Source organism: Myodes glareolus, chromosome 9 (assembly GCF_982192425.1).
Source record: "Myodes glareolus chromosome 9, mMyoGla1.1, whole genome shotgun sequence".
In the NCBI taxonomy this organism is placed as follows: domain Eukaryota; kingdom Metazoa; phylum Chordata; class Mammalia; order Rodentia; family Cricetidae; genus Myodes; species Myodes glareolus.
Window position 1 is genome coordinate 92,095,448 of NC_142034.1, and position 16,563 is coordinate 92,112,010.

General features: G+C 46.9%; 1 protein-coding gene and 1 long non-coding RNA gene across 3 annotated transcripts in view; both read left to right on the forward strand.

Annotated features, from left to right (window-relative positions):
- Positions 1–2,372, forward strand: part of Ergic1 (endoplasmic reticulum-golgi intermediate compartment 1) — a 99,643-nt gene extending 97,271 nt beyond the window's left edge. For both annotated transcript variants that reach the window (XM_085694834.2, XM_048436040.3), the window contains exon 10: positions 494–2,372. In XM_085694834.2, the coding sequence (XP_085550960.1) occupies positions 494–601 (108 nt within the window). In that variant the 3' untranslated portion in view covers positions 602–2,372. The remainder of the gene's footprint in view (positions 1–493) is intronic.
- A 6,347-nt stretch (positions 2,373–8,719) lies between these two features.
- On the forward strand, positions 8,720–11,303 carry LOC125401701 (uncharacterized). The gene is made up of 3 exons (XR_007232439.3): positions 8,720–9,001; positions 9,608–9,781; positions 11,009–11,303. It is a non-coding gene; the product is annotated as an uncharacterized LOC125401701 (long non-coding RNA).
- Positions 11,304–16,563: the final 5,260 nt, after the last annotated feature.

The window sequence follows — 16,563 nt, forward strand, 5'->3', positions numbered from 1 at the left end:
AGTCACAGGCAGACATTGTGGGTCTGTGAAACCCAGGCTCCAGTCCCAGGTGACCTGCATATTATATGTTCTTGGGTCAGAATTATCAACATTTCTGACCCTCCATCATTTACCTGAAAATAGGAGTCTAAGTAGTTGAGAAACCTAGAGTAGGTTAATACTATGGTCCAGACAGACCTGAGTTCAAATCACAGCTGCTTATTTGGTGATCTTTGGGAAGTGACCCAGCCAAGGCTCGCTTTCCTCATCTGTGAAATGGGTTAATAAACCCCTTTCTCATTCAGAGAGTTCATCTGGGAACTACAGGAGCTGACACAGGTGATAGTGATCTCCTTGAGCCCTGAACACCGCTGGTGACAAGATGGCAAACAAAATGGGCACCAAGGGCACCGTCTCTTCATGAGTGAGCTCACCCTCTTGTGCAGGGACAGGGCGGCCTGATGCCTCTTCGGCACTGATCTCTGACACACTCCCTTTTCTCCCCCTCTCACAGATCTGTGCCATCATTGGTGGGACCTTCACTGTCGCTGGCATTCTGGACTCCTGCATCTTTACAGCCTCCGAAGCATGGAAGAAGATCCAGCTAGGCAAAATTCACTGACATCCTGCCCAGCCCAGTGACTGAGGACCAGGGGACCCCGCTAGCCTGTCTCCAGAGCCCTATCTCCTTCTGCCTTCTTTGGCCCAGTGTGTGTGGGAGGAGGGGGGGTGGTACTGGGTGGGCACAAGGTTCCACAGCTACCTCTTTCCCCGTATTTTAGATAAATTAACACTGCCTGGAGTCGTGGTATTCCTTTCCCTACAGAGCCCCAAGATCAGAGTGAGGCATGGGGAGGTACCCAAGGATGCTGGTGACCCCTTGTGGGAAGGTTGTGGTCTTTTCTCTGGCAGGGAATAGCCCTGAGTTCCCACAGAGCAGCTCTCAGCCAGGCTTTGACAATCTTTAAGCCCCCATCATTTGGACACACAGCTCGATTTCTCCCCCAGCAGCCAGCCTGAGCTCCCATCCTTGGTACCAGGCTGCCCAAAGGTACAGCTGCCTGGCACTTTCAACGTGGAATGGTACTTGGCAGGCAAGTCTCGAGATACGGCACTGTAGCTGTAACTTGCTTCTGCCCCATCGCTTCATGCCCAACCTAGAGCCCAGGTCTTCTCCCATGCTCCATCCCTGCCTCGTTCTAGGAAGCAGATGCCCAGTTGTTTGGCAGAATGGTGGAGACTCAGATTTGCCCACCAGTCCTGAGGCAGCTTACAGGTGCCCCTTCCTCTCTACGCTCTTTTGACTCCCCCACCAATGTGCCTCAGCTGCTGTGCTATGTGGCAATAGCATTTCTTGGTGAAGGGGCTGGTTCCCACTGAGAAGTACCCCCAATATCCACGGTTACACTCTGCAGTGCCAAGGGTTAGGGCCATGTGACTAGGAGGTTCTCCTTGGAGGAACACATAATGCACAGTCTGTGCACTTCTGTCCAATCCAGAAGCCCCCTTCCCTGAAAACTACCCCGAGCTTGTCATGACATCCACCTTTGGTCCCAAGGCCTTAGCTGGGGGAACGAAGCCGACCGGCTTCTTCTCTTTGCACCTCTACCTTGTAGGCTCCCAAGGGTGCCCAGCATTTGGGACCCACTTGCCATTGAGATCCCCAATTAGCTGAGCACACACCAACTCATTCCCAGCCCCAAGGGGGTTCTAGTGTCACCCCTGAGGTAGATCCCTTTCCTGTTACCGCCCTCATCCTTCCCTTTTTGTCCTAAAGGGAGGGGCAGTAGTCCAGGCATGAATTCCATGCTGAGAATTTTAGCTATGCTCTCGTGTCCAGAGAGAGAGCTGCATGCCTGGGCTTCATTTTTATGAGACTGCTTGCATACTTTTGTAATGAAGGGGAGTCTCCAGTAGGAAGGTTTTTTTTTTATTTTTGTTTTGTTTTTCTTAAGTATTCTCTTATGGGTAGCTGGATTCTCTGCTCTTTGTGATTTTTGCCTCTGAATTCCAATTAGCAAAGCTTCCCTTTTTGTGTAAGTTGAATGTTGTGTATGTAAACTGGCCTGATTTATTTCTGGTATCTGGCCACTTGGATGGATTTCTTTTCTTTTTTTAAACATTCTGTTCCCCAATTACAGAAACCAGTCCCCTTTGGTGTGTAAATCTGTCACCTGTGGAGGGTGGGGTCGGGTGGGACAGGGTGGGAAATACATGGCATGCATATGAGTTGAGATCCCACATTTGTGAGGGCACAGGGATGTCGGTTTCCCGTGAAAGAGGCGCCTCTGGCTTGTTATTCTTGTAAAGGTATTCTCAAAGGGACATATGTTTCGATTCTTTCCCACTCACTGGGTTCAAATAGATTATTAAAAGCTGCTTTTCAGAAATAATTGCTGTGACTCTGGTTTGGTTGTGACTGGGTGGCCTAGAGGCCAGGGTGGGACTGGGAGTGAAATCTAATTCTACAGGACTGAGGTTGGAAATGCTAAAGGGAGACGGGCAGTGGTGGTTCCTATTTTAATCCCAGCACTTGGAAGGCAGAGGCAGGCAGATCTCTGAGTTGAAGGCCAGCCTGGTCTACAGAGCAAGTTTCAGGAAAGCCAGGGCTGCACAGAAAAACCCTGTCTCGAAAAGCAAAAATAAAAAGAAGGAAATGCTGGATCAGGGATCATCCTGGGAAGAGGGGATTCTGATGTCACTGAAGGCCACAGGTCATGCAGACCGTCTGTCCACTTGCCCATAAGGACCCTAGTTTTGCTAATGTGTCTACTAAAGACGAGTCATTTTCTGTTTTTCCTTAAGCACTGGCGTTACCAGAAATTTTGGGAGACGCACCTGGGGGTGCCGTGTGTCTGGAAAGCAGAGCATCGAGTGGACTGTCTCTCTCCGTGGACTCCTGATTACAGGGTTAATAGATTGACAGATGTGTGTGAAGTTGATGTGCAACGTTGAAGAATAAGTTGCTATTTTTATGGTTTCTCCTTTTTGATGATCTCCAACCAAATGTGGGTGCGGGATGCAGAGCATACCCAAAGAGAGCTGAATCATAGGCTCGCATCCCTGGGCGTAAAGGTGCCTAGGAGGCGGTGGTGGAGGCGCATCTCAAGGGGGAAAATTCAAGTGCTTGAGAAATAGCTGGCACATCACAGAGGAAGCCTGGGAGGAAGCGAAATGTAGCCGTGAGGCACAAAATAAGACGGGGCAGTTGGGTTTTATTTCTTTGCATCACAGTAAGGTTTTTTTTTTCCTTTTTTAAAAAAATTATTATTTTATTACTTAAAAAAAATACCAATCCAAATTCCCACCCCCTCCCCTCCTTCCAAGGTTTTTTCCTTTTGCTTTGTTTTGTTTGCTTTGTTTTTGCTAGAAGCAATGACAGGCCATTAGAGTTTGAATCCCTTTTTAAGAAAAACCTCGAGGAGTGGGAGGATAGCTCAGCAGGTAAAGGAGCGTCCTGCCAAACCCAGTGACCCACATGATGGAAGGAGAATTAGCTCCCCCATGTGTCACGGGACATGCGTGAATGTAGACACACACACACAAGTAAATGTAATTTAAGAAAATATTTTAAGAGCCAGCAAGGTGGCTCAGTAAGTACCTGGTGACCTGAGTTCAATCCCAGAAACTATGTAAAGGTGGAAGGAGAGAGCGTTCTTCACAAAGGGTGTCCTTTGGCCTCCATATTTATGCCATGGCACATGACCCCCCCCACACACAACACAATAATAAGTGAAATTTACATAATTTAAAACTGCTGTTGGAACTGGAGGTGGATCTCAGTATTAGAGGCCCCAGGCTTACTCCCCCAGCACCAAACAACAGTCAAATAAACCTGGTGTGTGCTTCTAGAAGGCTCACTATCTGAGGACAGATATGGAAGTGTGCAAATGTGAGAGGGGACATCTGTAAAAGAGCATTCTCTGAAGACCCTTTTCCTCCCCACAGCTGTTTCCTGCCAGTTCTTGGCTGATGAGGTCATGCATTTTATTCTAACCCATCATTGGGAGGTTTGGGTATTCTCGGCATGCCGGGAAGAGGCAGGCATAATTGTATCCTGGTCACACAGCTAGCAGGGGGCACAGTTGGAATTCCAGCTCAGACCTACTTGAGTGCAGGGTTCTGAAAAAACACAAGGTTCTGCGTCAGCCCCAAGATCATCAGAGCCACGTCAAAGGGAAAAACTGGAAATGAAGGGAGGAGGGTCAGAACAGGGGAACCTTTTTTTGTGCTTTCTTTTGTCTCCCCCCCAACACCCTTTAAAACAGTGGTTCTCATGGGCAGTGGTGGCGAATGCTTTTAATCCCAGCACTCAGGAGGCAGAGACAGGAGGATTTCTGAGTTCGAGGCCAGCCTGGTCTACAAGAGCTAGTTCCAGGACAGGCTCCAAAGCCACAGAGAAACCCTGTCTCGAAAAAAAAAGATGAAAAAACAAAAACAAGGGGGGAGGAACTTGGACTTCCCACAGGGCAGGAGACCCTGACTTCCCTAGGGGACAAAGAGGGAGGAGGAGAGGGAGGGGGGGAGTGGGAGGGCGTTGGGAGGAGGGGCGTAAATGGAAACTTTTTATAATTTAATAAAATTACAAAAAAAAAAAAAGAAAAAACAAAAACAAAATAAAACTGATTCTCAACTTTCCTAAAGCCGGAACCCTGTAATACAGTTCCTTATATTGTGGTGACCTCCAACCATGAAACTATTTTCATTGCTACTTCTTAACTGTAATTTTGATACTGCTATGAATCGTAATGTAAATGTTTTTGAGAGAGAAATGCCAAAGGGGCCACGACTCACAGGTTGAGAATCGCCGCTTTAGATGAACCTGTGAGGGACGGAGAGTATAGGCGTTAAAATGCTCTCCACATCTCCCCTCACACTCTGCACGTGCTTTCACGTGGGGCCAAATAAATCAATGAGTGGGTGAACACTTGAGGAAGTGTGTAGGGACTGACTTGGCTGGGCAGGAGGAGAGTCGGTGAGCGAATGAGTGAACTCACTTCCAAGATGACGCCTATGAGGACACCCTCTGACCCTCCCTGGGCACGGCCACTCTGGCGCCTGCCCCTGGGTTTCCAGTGAAAGTGTCTGGCAGACGCTAGGCATGGTGACACACACTGTTAATCACGTACTCGTTTGAGGTCACTGATGATCCTTTCCCCAAACCCTTGCAACCTAGACACACTGACAGTGGATGGCAGTGAAGCCACTGCGGTCTCTATGGCTTTAACTGCGGTTAAAGCATACATTGCCCAAATATAGGCTTCCTCCAAAAATCTCCAATCCTGGTTGTAGGGGCCTCTAAAATAAAGTCCAAAACAGAACTGCACTAGTCAGAGCTCCAGTAATACCAGCGTTGGACTTCCCTATTACCAACTCTAATAAGTTAGGAATGCGCACTGGAAGGACCAGCCTCAAGGTGGTGTTTCAACATTGGGCACGACATCCTTTCTGCATCTTAGTGTCTCCATCTGTTAAGTGAACATTACAGCCTCCTAGCCAGCATCTGGGACAAAGTAGGTGTTCAGCAGATGGATCGTGAATGGATGAATGGGAGGGCTAGAGATGCTGAATGAATAATACTTCCCACAGAATAAGCACTTCGGGCTTTTAACATGAAAGCAGCGGGAGCTGGAAGCCTTTTTCCTCCATTCTCGTCGCTACAGTGCTCAGGGAGGGGCCTTCACAAGGCAGGTGCCTTCTTCACAGCAGACAGCACCGCCAGGACCAAGACTTCACGCCCAGACGATGTGCAGCGTGTCTTAATCGGACGAACCTGCAGGTGGCGACCGCGCTACCAGCAATCTTCCTACAGGCAAAGCAAAGCTCGTTCGCTAGGCCGGGGTGGGACCCGGTCTGGAACTCGAAGGTTGGCGGGGGCAGCCGTGGACTCTTAGGATGGTGAGCTGGATCTTTCCCAAAGATCTCTAAAGCAGTTTAAAAAAAAAAAAAAAAAAAAAAAAAGTAAAGAGAGCACACCTCACACTCTCGCCCGTGTGGTGCATCGCGCATGTTTCCATTCACACAGAAAGCTAACAGTTTCCATCACTGAGATTAATTTTAGGGCTCTGAGCACTGAGGATATACACCTCAGTATTAGAGCAACAAGGTTACAGCTCAGTATTAAAGCGCTAGTTCCAGCATAAAACGTCTAATGTGAAGATTGGCTGTCTTTTGGCTTACCCTGAGTGAGCCCCACACACCTGCTCTTTTTAGGAAGACCGATACCTGGTTCGTGCCAGGGACTGTTCTGAACACTCTAGGAAACTTACTTAATTCTCACGACGACCTACTAAGAGCATTCCCATTGTACAGATCAGGAAATCAAGACTATAAAGCAGGCGGTTCCCAGATCCAGCAAGAAAGACACAGCTGGAACCAGGTACGACTTTATGATCCAAGGGCTAAACAAACAACAGAGGGGTGTGAATATAAAAACAAAAAACAAAACCAAACATTGAGAGATGCTTTTTTAAAAGTTTAGATTTGAGGAACAGGGAAATGTAAGTCAGTGGTAGAGTGTGTGTTTAATGTATCAAGTTACTGGATTCAACTCCCAACACTAATAAATTAAATTTTATTTTAATTTAAATTATTTCAGATATATCTCTGACCTTCCACCATCTGGCGATTTTTGTGTGTTTATTTTGTTTTGTTTTTGTTTTTTGAGACAGGGTTTTTCTGTGTAGCCCTGGCTATACTGGAACTCCCTCTGTAGAACAGGCTGACCTCGAACTCACAGAGTTCTGCTTGCCTCTATCTCCTGAGTGTTGGGATTAAAGGTGTTCACCACCACTGCCTGGCCCACCATGTGATTTTTAAATTTTTTAAAATTTATTTATATTTCTCATGTATAAGTGTTCTATGTGTACACCTGCATGCCAGAAGAGAGCATCAGATCCTATTATAGATGGTTGTGAGCCACCATGTGATTCAATTGAATAGGAATTGAACTCAGTACCTCTAGAAGAGCAGTCAAAGCTCTTAACCGCTGAGCCACCTCTCCAGCCTCCACCATGTGTTTTTATAGAATTGTAATAGAACCCAAAATTTTCCATTTTGAGCTTAGTAATTCTGAAGAAGTCAGTCATATGACTTTTGAAATGGTATGCCATGGTGTTCAAGGAATTTGGACAATGTGCAGTCAGTCTGCCACATGGGCAGATTTCACACAAATTGAACCAGAGACCGGTGGAAAATATTTAGATAAAAAAAAAAATAGTTGTTTCTCTGTATTGAACATGTGCAGGTTTTCTTTTCATTTCCTAAGCAATACAGTATAAGAATTCATACAGCCTCTACACTGTACTAGATGTTATATCTAGAATCATTTAGTATGCAGGACACACACGGGTTATATTCATATGCAAGCATTACGATGGAATGGACTTGAATGTCCAAGGATGGAGGTTCGGTAACCAGGAGACTGGGAACAATTGTGCAGTACCTGCCACGTGACTTCTCCAGACCACTCTGCTGAGGGCAATGGCGGTGGCAGTGAAGTGTTTGGGAATGGTGAGAAGATAAAAGGACAGCAGCAAAGAAATGGGGCTGCATACGGCTCAGTGACTGAAGTGTTATTAGGAAATAGGGAATGGGTTTTAGTCTTACTGATAAAAATAATTTTTAAAAACTGGACTCAGAATGAAGTTTTGAGAAGCATCTCATGGGAATTTTAGAGAAACCAACAGGGCAGACAAGTTGTAATCTCAGCTGCTCCCAAGAGTCGCTAGGAGAGTCCAAGAAAGGGTCCGAGAATGCAGGCATGCTGGACAGTGGAGGTCTGAACACAGCTTGGTGTGTGTGTGTGTGTGTGTGTGTGTGTGTGTGTGTGTGTGTGTCTATCTGTCTGTCTGTCTATCTGCCTGTCTATCTGTCTGTCTTCAGGGGATAATGCCCAAGGTGTCACAACAAGCAAGGTCGGCATTTAGCCAGTTACAAGCCTCCTCCCTTTCCTCTGATATTTTAAGACTTAAGGAGGGACAACTTGTGGTGCTTCCCTTTCTTAAAATTGATGTGTTATGGACTGGAGAGATGACTCAACAGTTAAGAGCATTGTCTGCTCTTCCAAAGGTCCTGAGTTCAATTCCCAGCAACCATGTAGTGGCTCACAATCATCTGTAATGAGGTCTGGTGTCCTCTTCTGGCCTGCAGGCATCCATGCAGACAGAATATTGTATACCTAATAAATAAATAAATATTTAAAAAAATGGTGTGTTATAAAGAAAAGAAGAGGTGGGAGGCTGATCTGATCTGAAGGGAAAGTCCATCCTCAGCAGCCTCCGAGTCGTCTAACTACCCAACAGAATAGGTCCCAGCTGTTTGTTTGGATTTTGAGAGAGGGTATTACATAGTCTAGTCAGCTTTGAACTTTCAATCCTCTGGGTTCCTCCACTCCAGTACTGTAATGACAGGAATGAGACACCAGACCAGGTTAGAAAATGTCCCAAAAGCCTGGATTCGGTCCCCAGTATCAAATCGGAAACTGAAGCCTGAGAAGCACCCATAGGCTTCTATTACAAAGCAGTATCTTTGTATCTTCTATTACAAAGCAGTATCTCTCAGGTCCTAAGGCTAAGGGGTTCCAGCCGGCCTCCCTGCCCACTCCACTACGGGAAGAGAGCAGCGCCGAGACTCGACTCCAGCCGCAGGGGGCGCTGTTCAGCTTTCCTACGGCAGGAAGCGGAGACTTGCGTCCCTTCTGCGATTGCGCCACGGGGAAACGTCATATCCGTCCCTGCGCGCTCTGCACCAGAGCCGGAACTGGTGCGTGAGTGGTGGTGGTTTTCTCAGGACCCTTTTTGGCTGGAGACCTGGCTCTTCCCTATCTCCTGCGGTGCCCTTTATAGGCGATCACAGGGAAGGACCACCCCTTGGTGATCTCGGACCTCAACAGAGTCTCAAAAATCATTTCAATGTCCCCTCTCACGTGCTCGGAAAGACCATGTCTTCCCGGCTGTGCAAAGAACTGCGGCGAAAGTACAACGTCCGCTCCTTTCCCATCTGCAAGGACGACGAGGTCCAGGTACATCCAGAAGCCCCTTGGGTTGTAGTTACCCAGGGATATATGGTTCAGTCACCCCCTTAGCGTGAAATCCCGGAGTAGTCACATACCCCAAGACCTCAGCAAGGCGACAGCGGGCGTGCTGGACCAGAGCCACTACAATGCCTGTGCTGCCTCAAAGCATTCAGTTTCTCGATTTCACGCTAAAATCTGATTTTCCGCTCAGCTTCTATATGTCACTAGGTGACATGTCTCACCGGATGTCACGAGTCTTTACATTTTCCTTAATGACCCTAATGGTGTAGGACCATCTCCCTGTAATGCCAACACTCATTGCCCTGTTGTGATCAAAGCCATTTGTATCAGTCACTTCTGGTGTCTTCCTTTTCTGATAGTGACCACATTTGCATATTTACTTGTTAACTGCTTATTGCTCGTCCCATGTAAGGTCCATGTGCCAGAGAATGTTATGTTTGTCACCAGGTCTCAGTACAGAACCAGACTCCTAGTAGGACACAGTCAATACTTGTTGACTAGGAAAATCATTTATTAAGCAGATGACTATGAAAGGTGCGGTAAAAGAGTTTTAAAAAGTGTATATGAGATGTGAATTGTGTTTTCTTTTAGATATGAAGAAACTGATGCTCAAGCTAAATAATGAGTTGAGGATGACATTGAACCTCTGATCTTCCTGAGTGCTGGCCTGAGAACACAGGCACGTGCTCCTGTTCTAGGCTTGTGCAGTGCGAGGCCTGTGCATACAAGCACATTCTCCACCACTGACTCTACTCCCAGCCACCGGTTAGTTTTGTGTTTGTGGTGCTAGGGTTTGAACCCAGGGCCTTATACATACTAGGCAAGGGCTCTTGCATCCCCAGGCGCACGATACAGTTTTACAATTGTGGTATTTTAAATAGTCACATGATAGTCTTTGGAAAATTTCTACCCCACCCCCCAAGACAGGGTTTCTTCATGTAGCCCTGGCTGTCCTGGAATCTCTCTGTGTAGATCCAGCTGGCCTTGTACTCAAAGATCCTCCTGCCTCTGCCTCCCGAATGCTGAGATTAAAGGCATGTGCCACCACCGCCCAGCTATGGATTTTCCTTAACACCATTTTCTGTTTAGATGTTAAAAACTAGAATGTGGCTCAGTGGTAGAACTTGGCCTAATGTGCAAAACCCTGGCTTCTGCCTCGACATTTGAAGAATGATTATATTCTCCTATAAATTAAATAAACAAATAGCATTTATTTACTTATGCTATGTATATAAATACATGTATGCCACAGGGCATATATGGAGGTCAGAAGACAACTTGGGGGAGTTCTCTCTACTCTGTGGCTTCAAGTGATTGAACTTGTGTCCTCAGGCCTGGTGGCAGTGGTCTTTACTTGGTGAGCCATCTTGCCTGCTCTATATTTCTCGATCTCGAGACTACTTCTGTAATGACTATCCCTGGCTGTGGAAAAGTCCCCTTCTTCCCAAAGTAAATAGATAAAGGTGAAGAATCTCCGCACAGCCAACCATAAGACAAATACACAGCACAGACGTAGCCAGCTCTGACTGCCACGTCTATTTTCGTTCAGAAGTTTGTATGTTTAACCCATGTGTTCCTGACAGCTCCCTCCGTGTGCTGTGCTGTCCTAGGGGGGTTGAGGACACTGCAAAGGCCAGCAGATCAGCAAGGTGGTCCAAGTGTACCGAAATCAGTATGTCAGCCACATCAAACAGGTTCAGCATGAGGAGGCCAATGGCACAACTGTCTGCATGGACATCCACCCAGTAAGGCAGGGTTCCAGTAGCTAGTGAGAATCCAGATGTTTTCTAAGCAGTGTATCATGTCATCCAGGCACATAAGAAAAATGTCCATCCATAATCAACACGTCACTGAGCTGTGTAAATGGTCTCATGGGAACCTCAGGGAATCCGAGGTCTTGAGGTTGGCTGGTGGGAGGACCCAAGGGAGGCTCCACTGTTGGGGTCATGGAGCTTATAAACTCCTTTGGCTTAAAACTCTGTCTCCTAACAGGTGCTTATCACCAGGCTGGAACCAGCCAGACAGGAAACAAATCTTCAACGCAAAGCCACGTCTGGTCAAGTCGGGAAAGAGAAAGGCCAATGTAGGGAGCTCACGAGGACGGAGGAGTGAGGTGAGCTGTCAGGCAGCCAGAGCTAACTGCAGAGGCCTGCTCTTGTGCGGCGCCTTTAAAACTTTCAGAGCGTGTCTACTTCATCGTCCACCTGTTCTCTACTGACCTGTCCCTCTGTCAATCTCCTTTTGTAGTTTTGATAATTTATGAATAAAAATTGGAACCATTTCTTAATGTCAGGTGGCACTTGCACATTTTATAACGAAAGCCTTCTCATCCACCCGTTTGTTGGTCTCGGACGTTTCTGTGTGGAGCAGCATAGCAACAGTGATAGCTAGGCCTTGCTCTGCGCCTGTGGAGGGGGAAGGGCGGGGCTCTGGTTTCTGAGGCAGGGAGTTGTCTGGTTAGCATCAGGACCACTGGGCTCGCACTGCTGTCCGCCTGCACACCAGGCCTGATAGAGGATCCTCAGGCTTCCTGACTGCTCTTCTCCAGATCCTCCCTCCCTTTTTGTTCCCCTTTGACTGAGACAGGTGTGTGTGTGTGTGTGTGTGTGTGTGTGTGTGTGTGTGTTAACAGTTCTGACTGTCCTGGAACTCACTTTGTAGACCAAACTGACCTCGAACTCACTGAGATACACCTGTGTCTGCCTCTCAAGTGCTGGGTCTAAAGGTGTGTGCCACCACCGCCCAGCTAACTTGGGTAATTCTTAAATCCACACAAATTGATTGTGTCTGTAGCATATATACCCACATATCTGATGTGGTTGCCCACCACATCAGAGGTGTAACCTGCTGAGTGAATTAAGAATAATAAACAGCTTAATTAGGAAGTTCTGTGTTTGTGGCTTTTGTTATTTTTCAGTATTCTGAGATTTATCTTTATGTTAGTATAAGTGTTTTGCTTGCATTTATATCTGTGCACTGTGTGCATGTAGTGCCTGAGAAGACCAGAAGAGGGCATCACAAAACCCAAAAGGGTCGTGAGCTACTTGTGTGAGTGCTGAGAATCAAACTGGAATCTACTGGAAGAGCAGCCAGTGCTCTTCACTGCTGAGCCGTCTCTCCAGCCTCATGCTGTTGGTATTTTCTGTTGAATTTTGTCTTCATTCTTGATCAGCTTAAGTTTGGGAGTCCAAAAGTTCAATAAAAGTTAGATGTCATTCTTGACTAAGTTTACAGCTATGCAAGAGTTCCCTAGAGGAACAGCACCTATAGAATAAATATAGACAAAGTGGGCATTTGTTAGACCGCTTACACAGTATGGCCTAGGTCATTCAGCAGCAGGTGTCTTCACACTGGAGAAGCAAAGAACCCAGTAGCTGCACAGTGCACAAGCTTTGACTTAGGTTTCATGTCTGGACTGCCACCCAAGGATTCTACCCTCTTTTATGCTGGGTCTTCCCTCTTCAAATGATCTGATCCAGAAAAATCCCTCCCTGGTGTGTCCAGCTGTCTTTCAGTTAATTCCAGACAAGGCAGGCTGACAACCAGTGTGAACCATCACACAGCCTGCAAGCTAAGGAAGCAGTGGTGTTTGCAGCTGTGACTGCTGAGGGCATGGTGGCTGGAGTAACATGAGGCTCTACTCCTCTGTCACTGATTTGCACCCAAACACACGGAACCCAGCCTGTTTTATATCCCCCACCCTAACCTGGCCAGATGGGGTTTCTGGCCAGGTGACACACAGAAACCAGAATGGGATTCAGATCCTCTATGGACATGCATCTGCAGCTGACTCCGACTGGGTATCAGAAGGTCAACAGGCGCCATGACTTTATCTCAGTGAGTACTGCTGTGAAGAGTCACCATGGCAACTATCTATCTATCTATCTATCTATCTATCTATCTATCTATCTATTTATTTTTGTGGTCCTGGCTGTCCTGAACACGCTCTATAGACCAGGCTGGCCTTGAACTCATAGAGATCTGCCTGCCTCTGCCTTCCAAGTGCTGGGATTAAAGGTATGCACCACCACCACAGGGTAACCATGGTATCACTTATAAATGAAAGCACTTAATTGGGGCTTGCTTACAGTGTCAGAAGTTTAGTTCATTATCATCATGGCAGGAAGCATAGCAGAATGCAGACAGACATGGTGCTGGAGAGGCAGCTGGGAGTTCTAGATCGGATCCACAGGCAGCAGGAAGAGAGAGGGACACTGAGCCCAGCTTGAGCTTCTGAAACCTCAAAGCCCACCTCCAGTGACACACCTATTCCAACAAGGCCACACCTCCTAATCCTTTCAAATAATGCCAGTCCCTGATAACTAAGCTTCCAAATATATGAGCCTATGGAAGCCATTCTTATTCAAACCACCACAGGCTTCCTGGGAGACACTTGGCCTAACTTATTAGTGTGATGTGTGGTCTTTGACTGTATGCCACCGCATGTGCTGAGAAACACAGGAGTGAGCGGGGAGAGCCACAATCTACAGTTCCTGCCAAGGGATGGAGGGGCAAGATGCAGGCAGGACAGACACACAGGACTCCTGGGCTTCCCTGTTAAAAAAAGAAAGTAGAAGGGTGGGTGGAGAGTTAGCTCAGCCGTTAAGAGCACCCAAGGCTCTTAAGCGTTCAAGTTAAGGCTCTTGCCGAGGACCCTGCCCCCACACTGGTTATGAAGATCTCTGGCCTCTGTAGAGGTGCACATAACTCTCAAATGGGTACATATACATACATTTTAAAAAGTCTTTAAAAATTATTTTAAAAAAGAAAACAGGCTTGGTAGTAGTGGCCCAAGCCTTTAATCACAGGTACTCTAGAGGCAGAGGCAGGTGGATATCTGTGAGTTCGAGGCCAGCTTGGCCATGAGTTCCAGGGCAGCCAAAGCCACACAGAGAAACCCTGTCCCAAAACAAACAAACAGAAAAGAAACCCAAAATATGTGATCTTGAAGTGACTGGAGACTAGTGCCCCCTTCGGGCCCCAGTGTGGCCCACCTTTGGGGGCTAAAGCAGACAAGGGCCATTTGCACTTTGATTTTGTGGTTTTGTGGCTTATCTCCTATGTTGCCTTTCGGAAATGTTTTGTAAGCCTGATCCCCCCCTCCAGTTTTATTAGATTTGGTTACCTAAAATATGGCTAAAATACCCATCACATAGGCAAGGGGCTGAGAGATGGTTCCATGGTTAAGAGCATTTGCTCTTCTTACGAGGACCCAGGTTTGATTACCAGCACCCCCATAGCAGCTCACAGCCATCCATAACCCTAGTTCCAGGGTATCCAATATCCTCCTCTGATTTCTATGGGCATCAGGCACATATGTGTTGCACAGATATAAATATAGGCAAAGCCCACATATACATACAATAAATCTTTGTTTTTGTTTTGTTTTGAGACTGGCTGTCCTGGAACTCACTTTGTGGACGAGGCTGGCCTTGAACTCACGAGATCCACCTGCCTCTGCCTCCAGAGTGCTGGGATTAAAGGCCTGTGCCACCATGGCCTGGTCAAGCAGACTGCTCTAACAATGTTCATTCAATGCAATTTTAGCCTTAAAAATAAAACTGTTTGTAATACTAGCATTCAGGAGCTGGAGTCGGGAGAGACACAAGTTGGAGAGCACTCTGCATTACATAACCAGTTCTAGGACAGCCTAACCTATATAGTTATACCTGCTCCCTTTCTCAAACACACACACACACACACACACACACACACACACACACACCACACACACACACACACACACCACACACACACACCACACACACACACACACCACACACACACACACACCACACACACACACACACCACACACACACACACCACACACACACCACACACATACCACACACACACACACCACACACACACACACACCACACACACACACACACCACACACACACACACCACACACACACACACACCACACACACACCACACACACACACACACACACACAGGGGGGGGGGATAGAGAGAGACCTCCCACTTGGACGAACAACTGCTGCATGGCTCCTCTTTTAGGAGGTTCCTAGAAACACGCTAAGGCAGGTAGTAGGATGGTGATTGTCAGGGGCTGGTGGGAGGACTGAGGGAGACTTGTTTAGCAGATAGGAGAAACATCTAGAGAGCCTGTAATTCTACCACTGGAGAGGCCATGGCAGGGGGTCACCAGGTCGAGCCTATCCTGGGCTCTTGTGTGAGACCTAGAGATCATTTGAACAACAATGTAAGCAATTGCTTCAAAATGGTCTTAGGATAAACTGGATGCTACGTGCATCGTAGCAGATTTTAAGGAAATAAGAAGTGGTATATGAGGGAGGCAGGAAAGAGCTGTTTTCTTTCCTTTCTGACATGCTCACCCTGTCTGGCCTATTCAGTTTAGCTGCACAGTGGTTCAGTGGGCCCAGTCCATGTCTAGCATACACAGTGGTTTAGTGAACACCTCCTAGAAACAACACCTCCAGAAGCAACTTGTAGGCACGTCCAAACTTATAACATTGCAATGTGACATTGTCATCTACAAAGTTCATATCTGAGACACACAATTAGTAACACCCCCCCCCAAAAAAAAGCACAGCAAAAAAATTTCATAAGGTCTTAAATATGCTTATGATTCTGTGTTGGGCCACATTCATAGCTCTCTTCGGGCATGGGCTGGACACTATGAAAGATCTGAACAAGGTCGTAGACAGACACAGATGTGCTAACAGTAGGCAATGGGCATTGGCGGTGCTTCGCCTGGGACTTAAAACATCATTTCTGCTGAGCCAAGTTATGCAGGGAAGCAGTGTAAGCACAAAGCATACCAAATGATTCAAAATAAATGCTTCCTCCTTAACCAAAGAAGCAAAACACCTAGTGTGAAATTCTCAAAGAATAAATCATTTTGTTTCTAAGAAGGCCAACTAGTTGTATCTGCAAGTATGCTAGACAGGTAAAGTCTTAACATCAATTGAAAAGCTGGTACAGCTGTTGAAGGTTCCAGTTGATTCAGGAATCCATTCTACTTAACGAAGAAACAAGGGGATGTGACTATTTCCAGGAACCTGGTCCATAGCCCAACACACTAGAGTCAGCTGACAGATCTCCTCTGCATCTTATTCAGTCTGTGAGCTTCTTCAATATCGGCCTCAGCACAACACGGCAGTTCACCCATAATCCCAGCATTTGGGAGGCAGAGGCAGGAGGATTTTGAGCTGGAGGACAATCTGTTTCACATAATGAGACCCTGACCCAATGAAAACAGAACAAAACAACCCTTCAAGAATTGTTTCCCTCCTCTGTGCCTGACAAAGTGCGTAGTATGATGAGCTCGCAGTGCTGGCAAGCACAACTTTAATGTTTCTGGCTAATTCCTACTTTTCTTCTTCTTCTTTTTGTATTTTTTTCTTGGTTTTTTGAGACAGGGGTTCTCTGTGGTTTTGGAGCCTGTCCTGGAACTAGCTCTCGTAGACCAGGCTGGCCTCGAACACACAGAGATCTGCCTGCCTCTGCCTCCCGAGTGCTGGGATTAAAGGTGTGCGGTTCCTACTCGTCTTGAA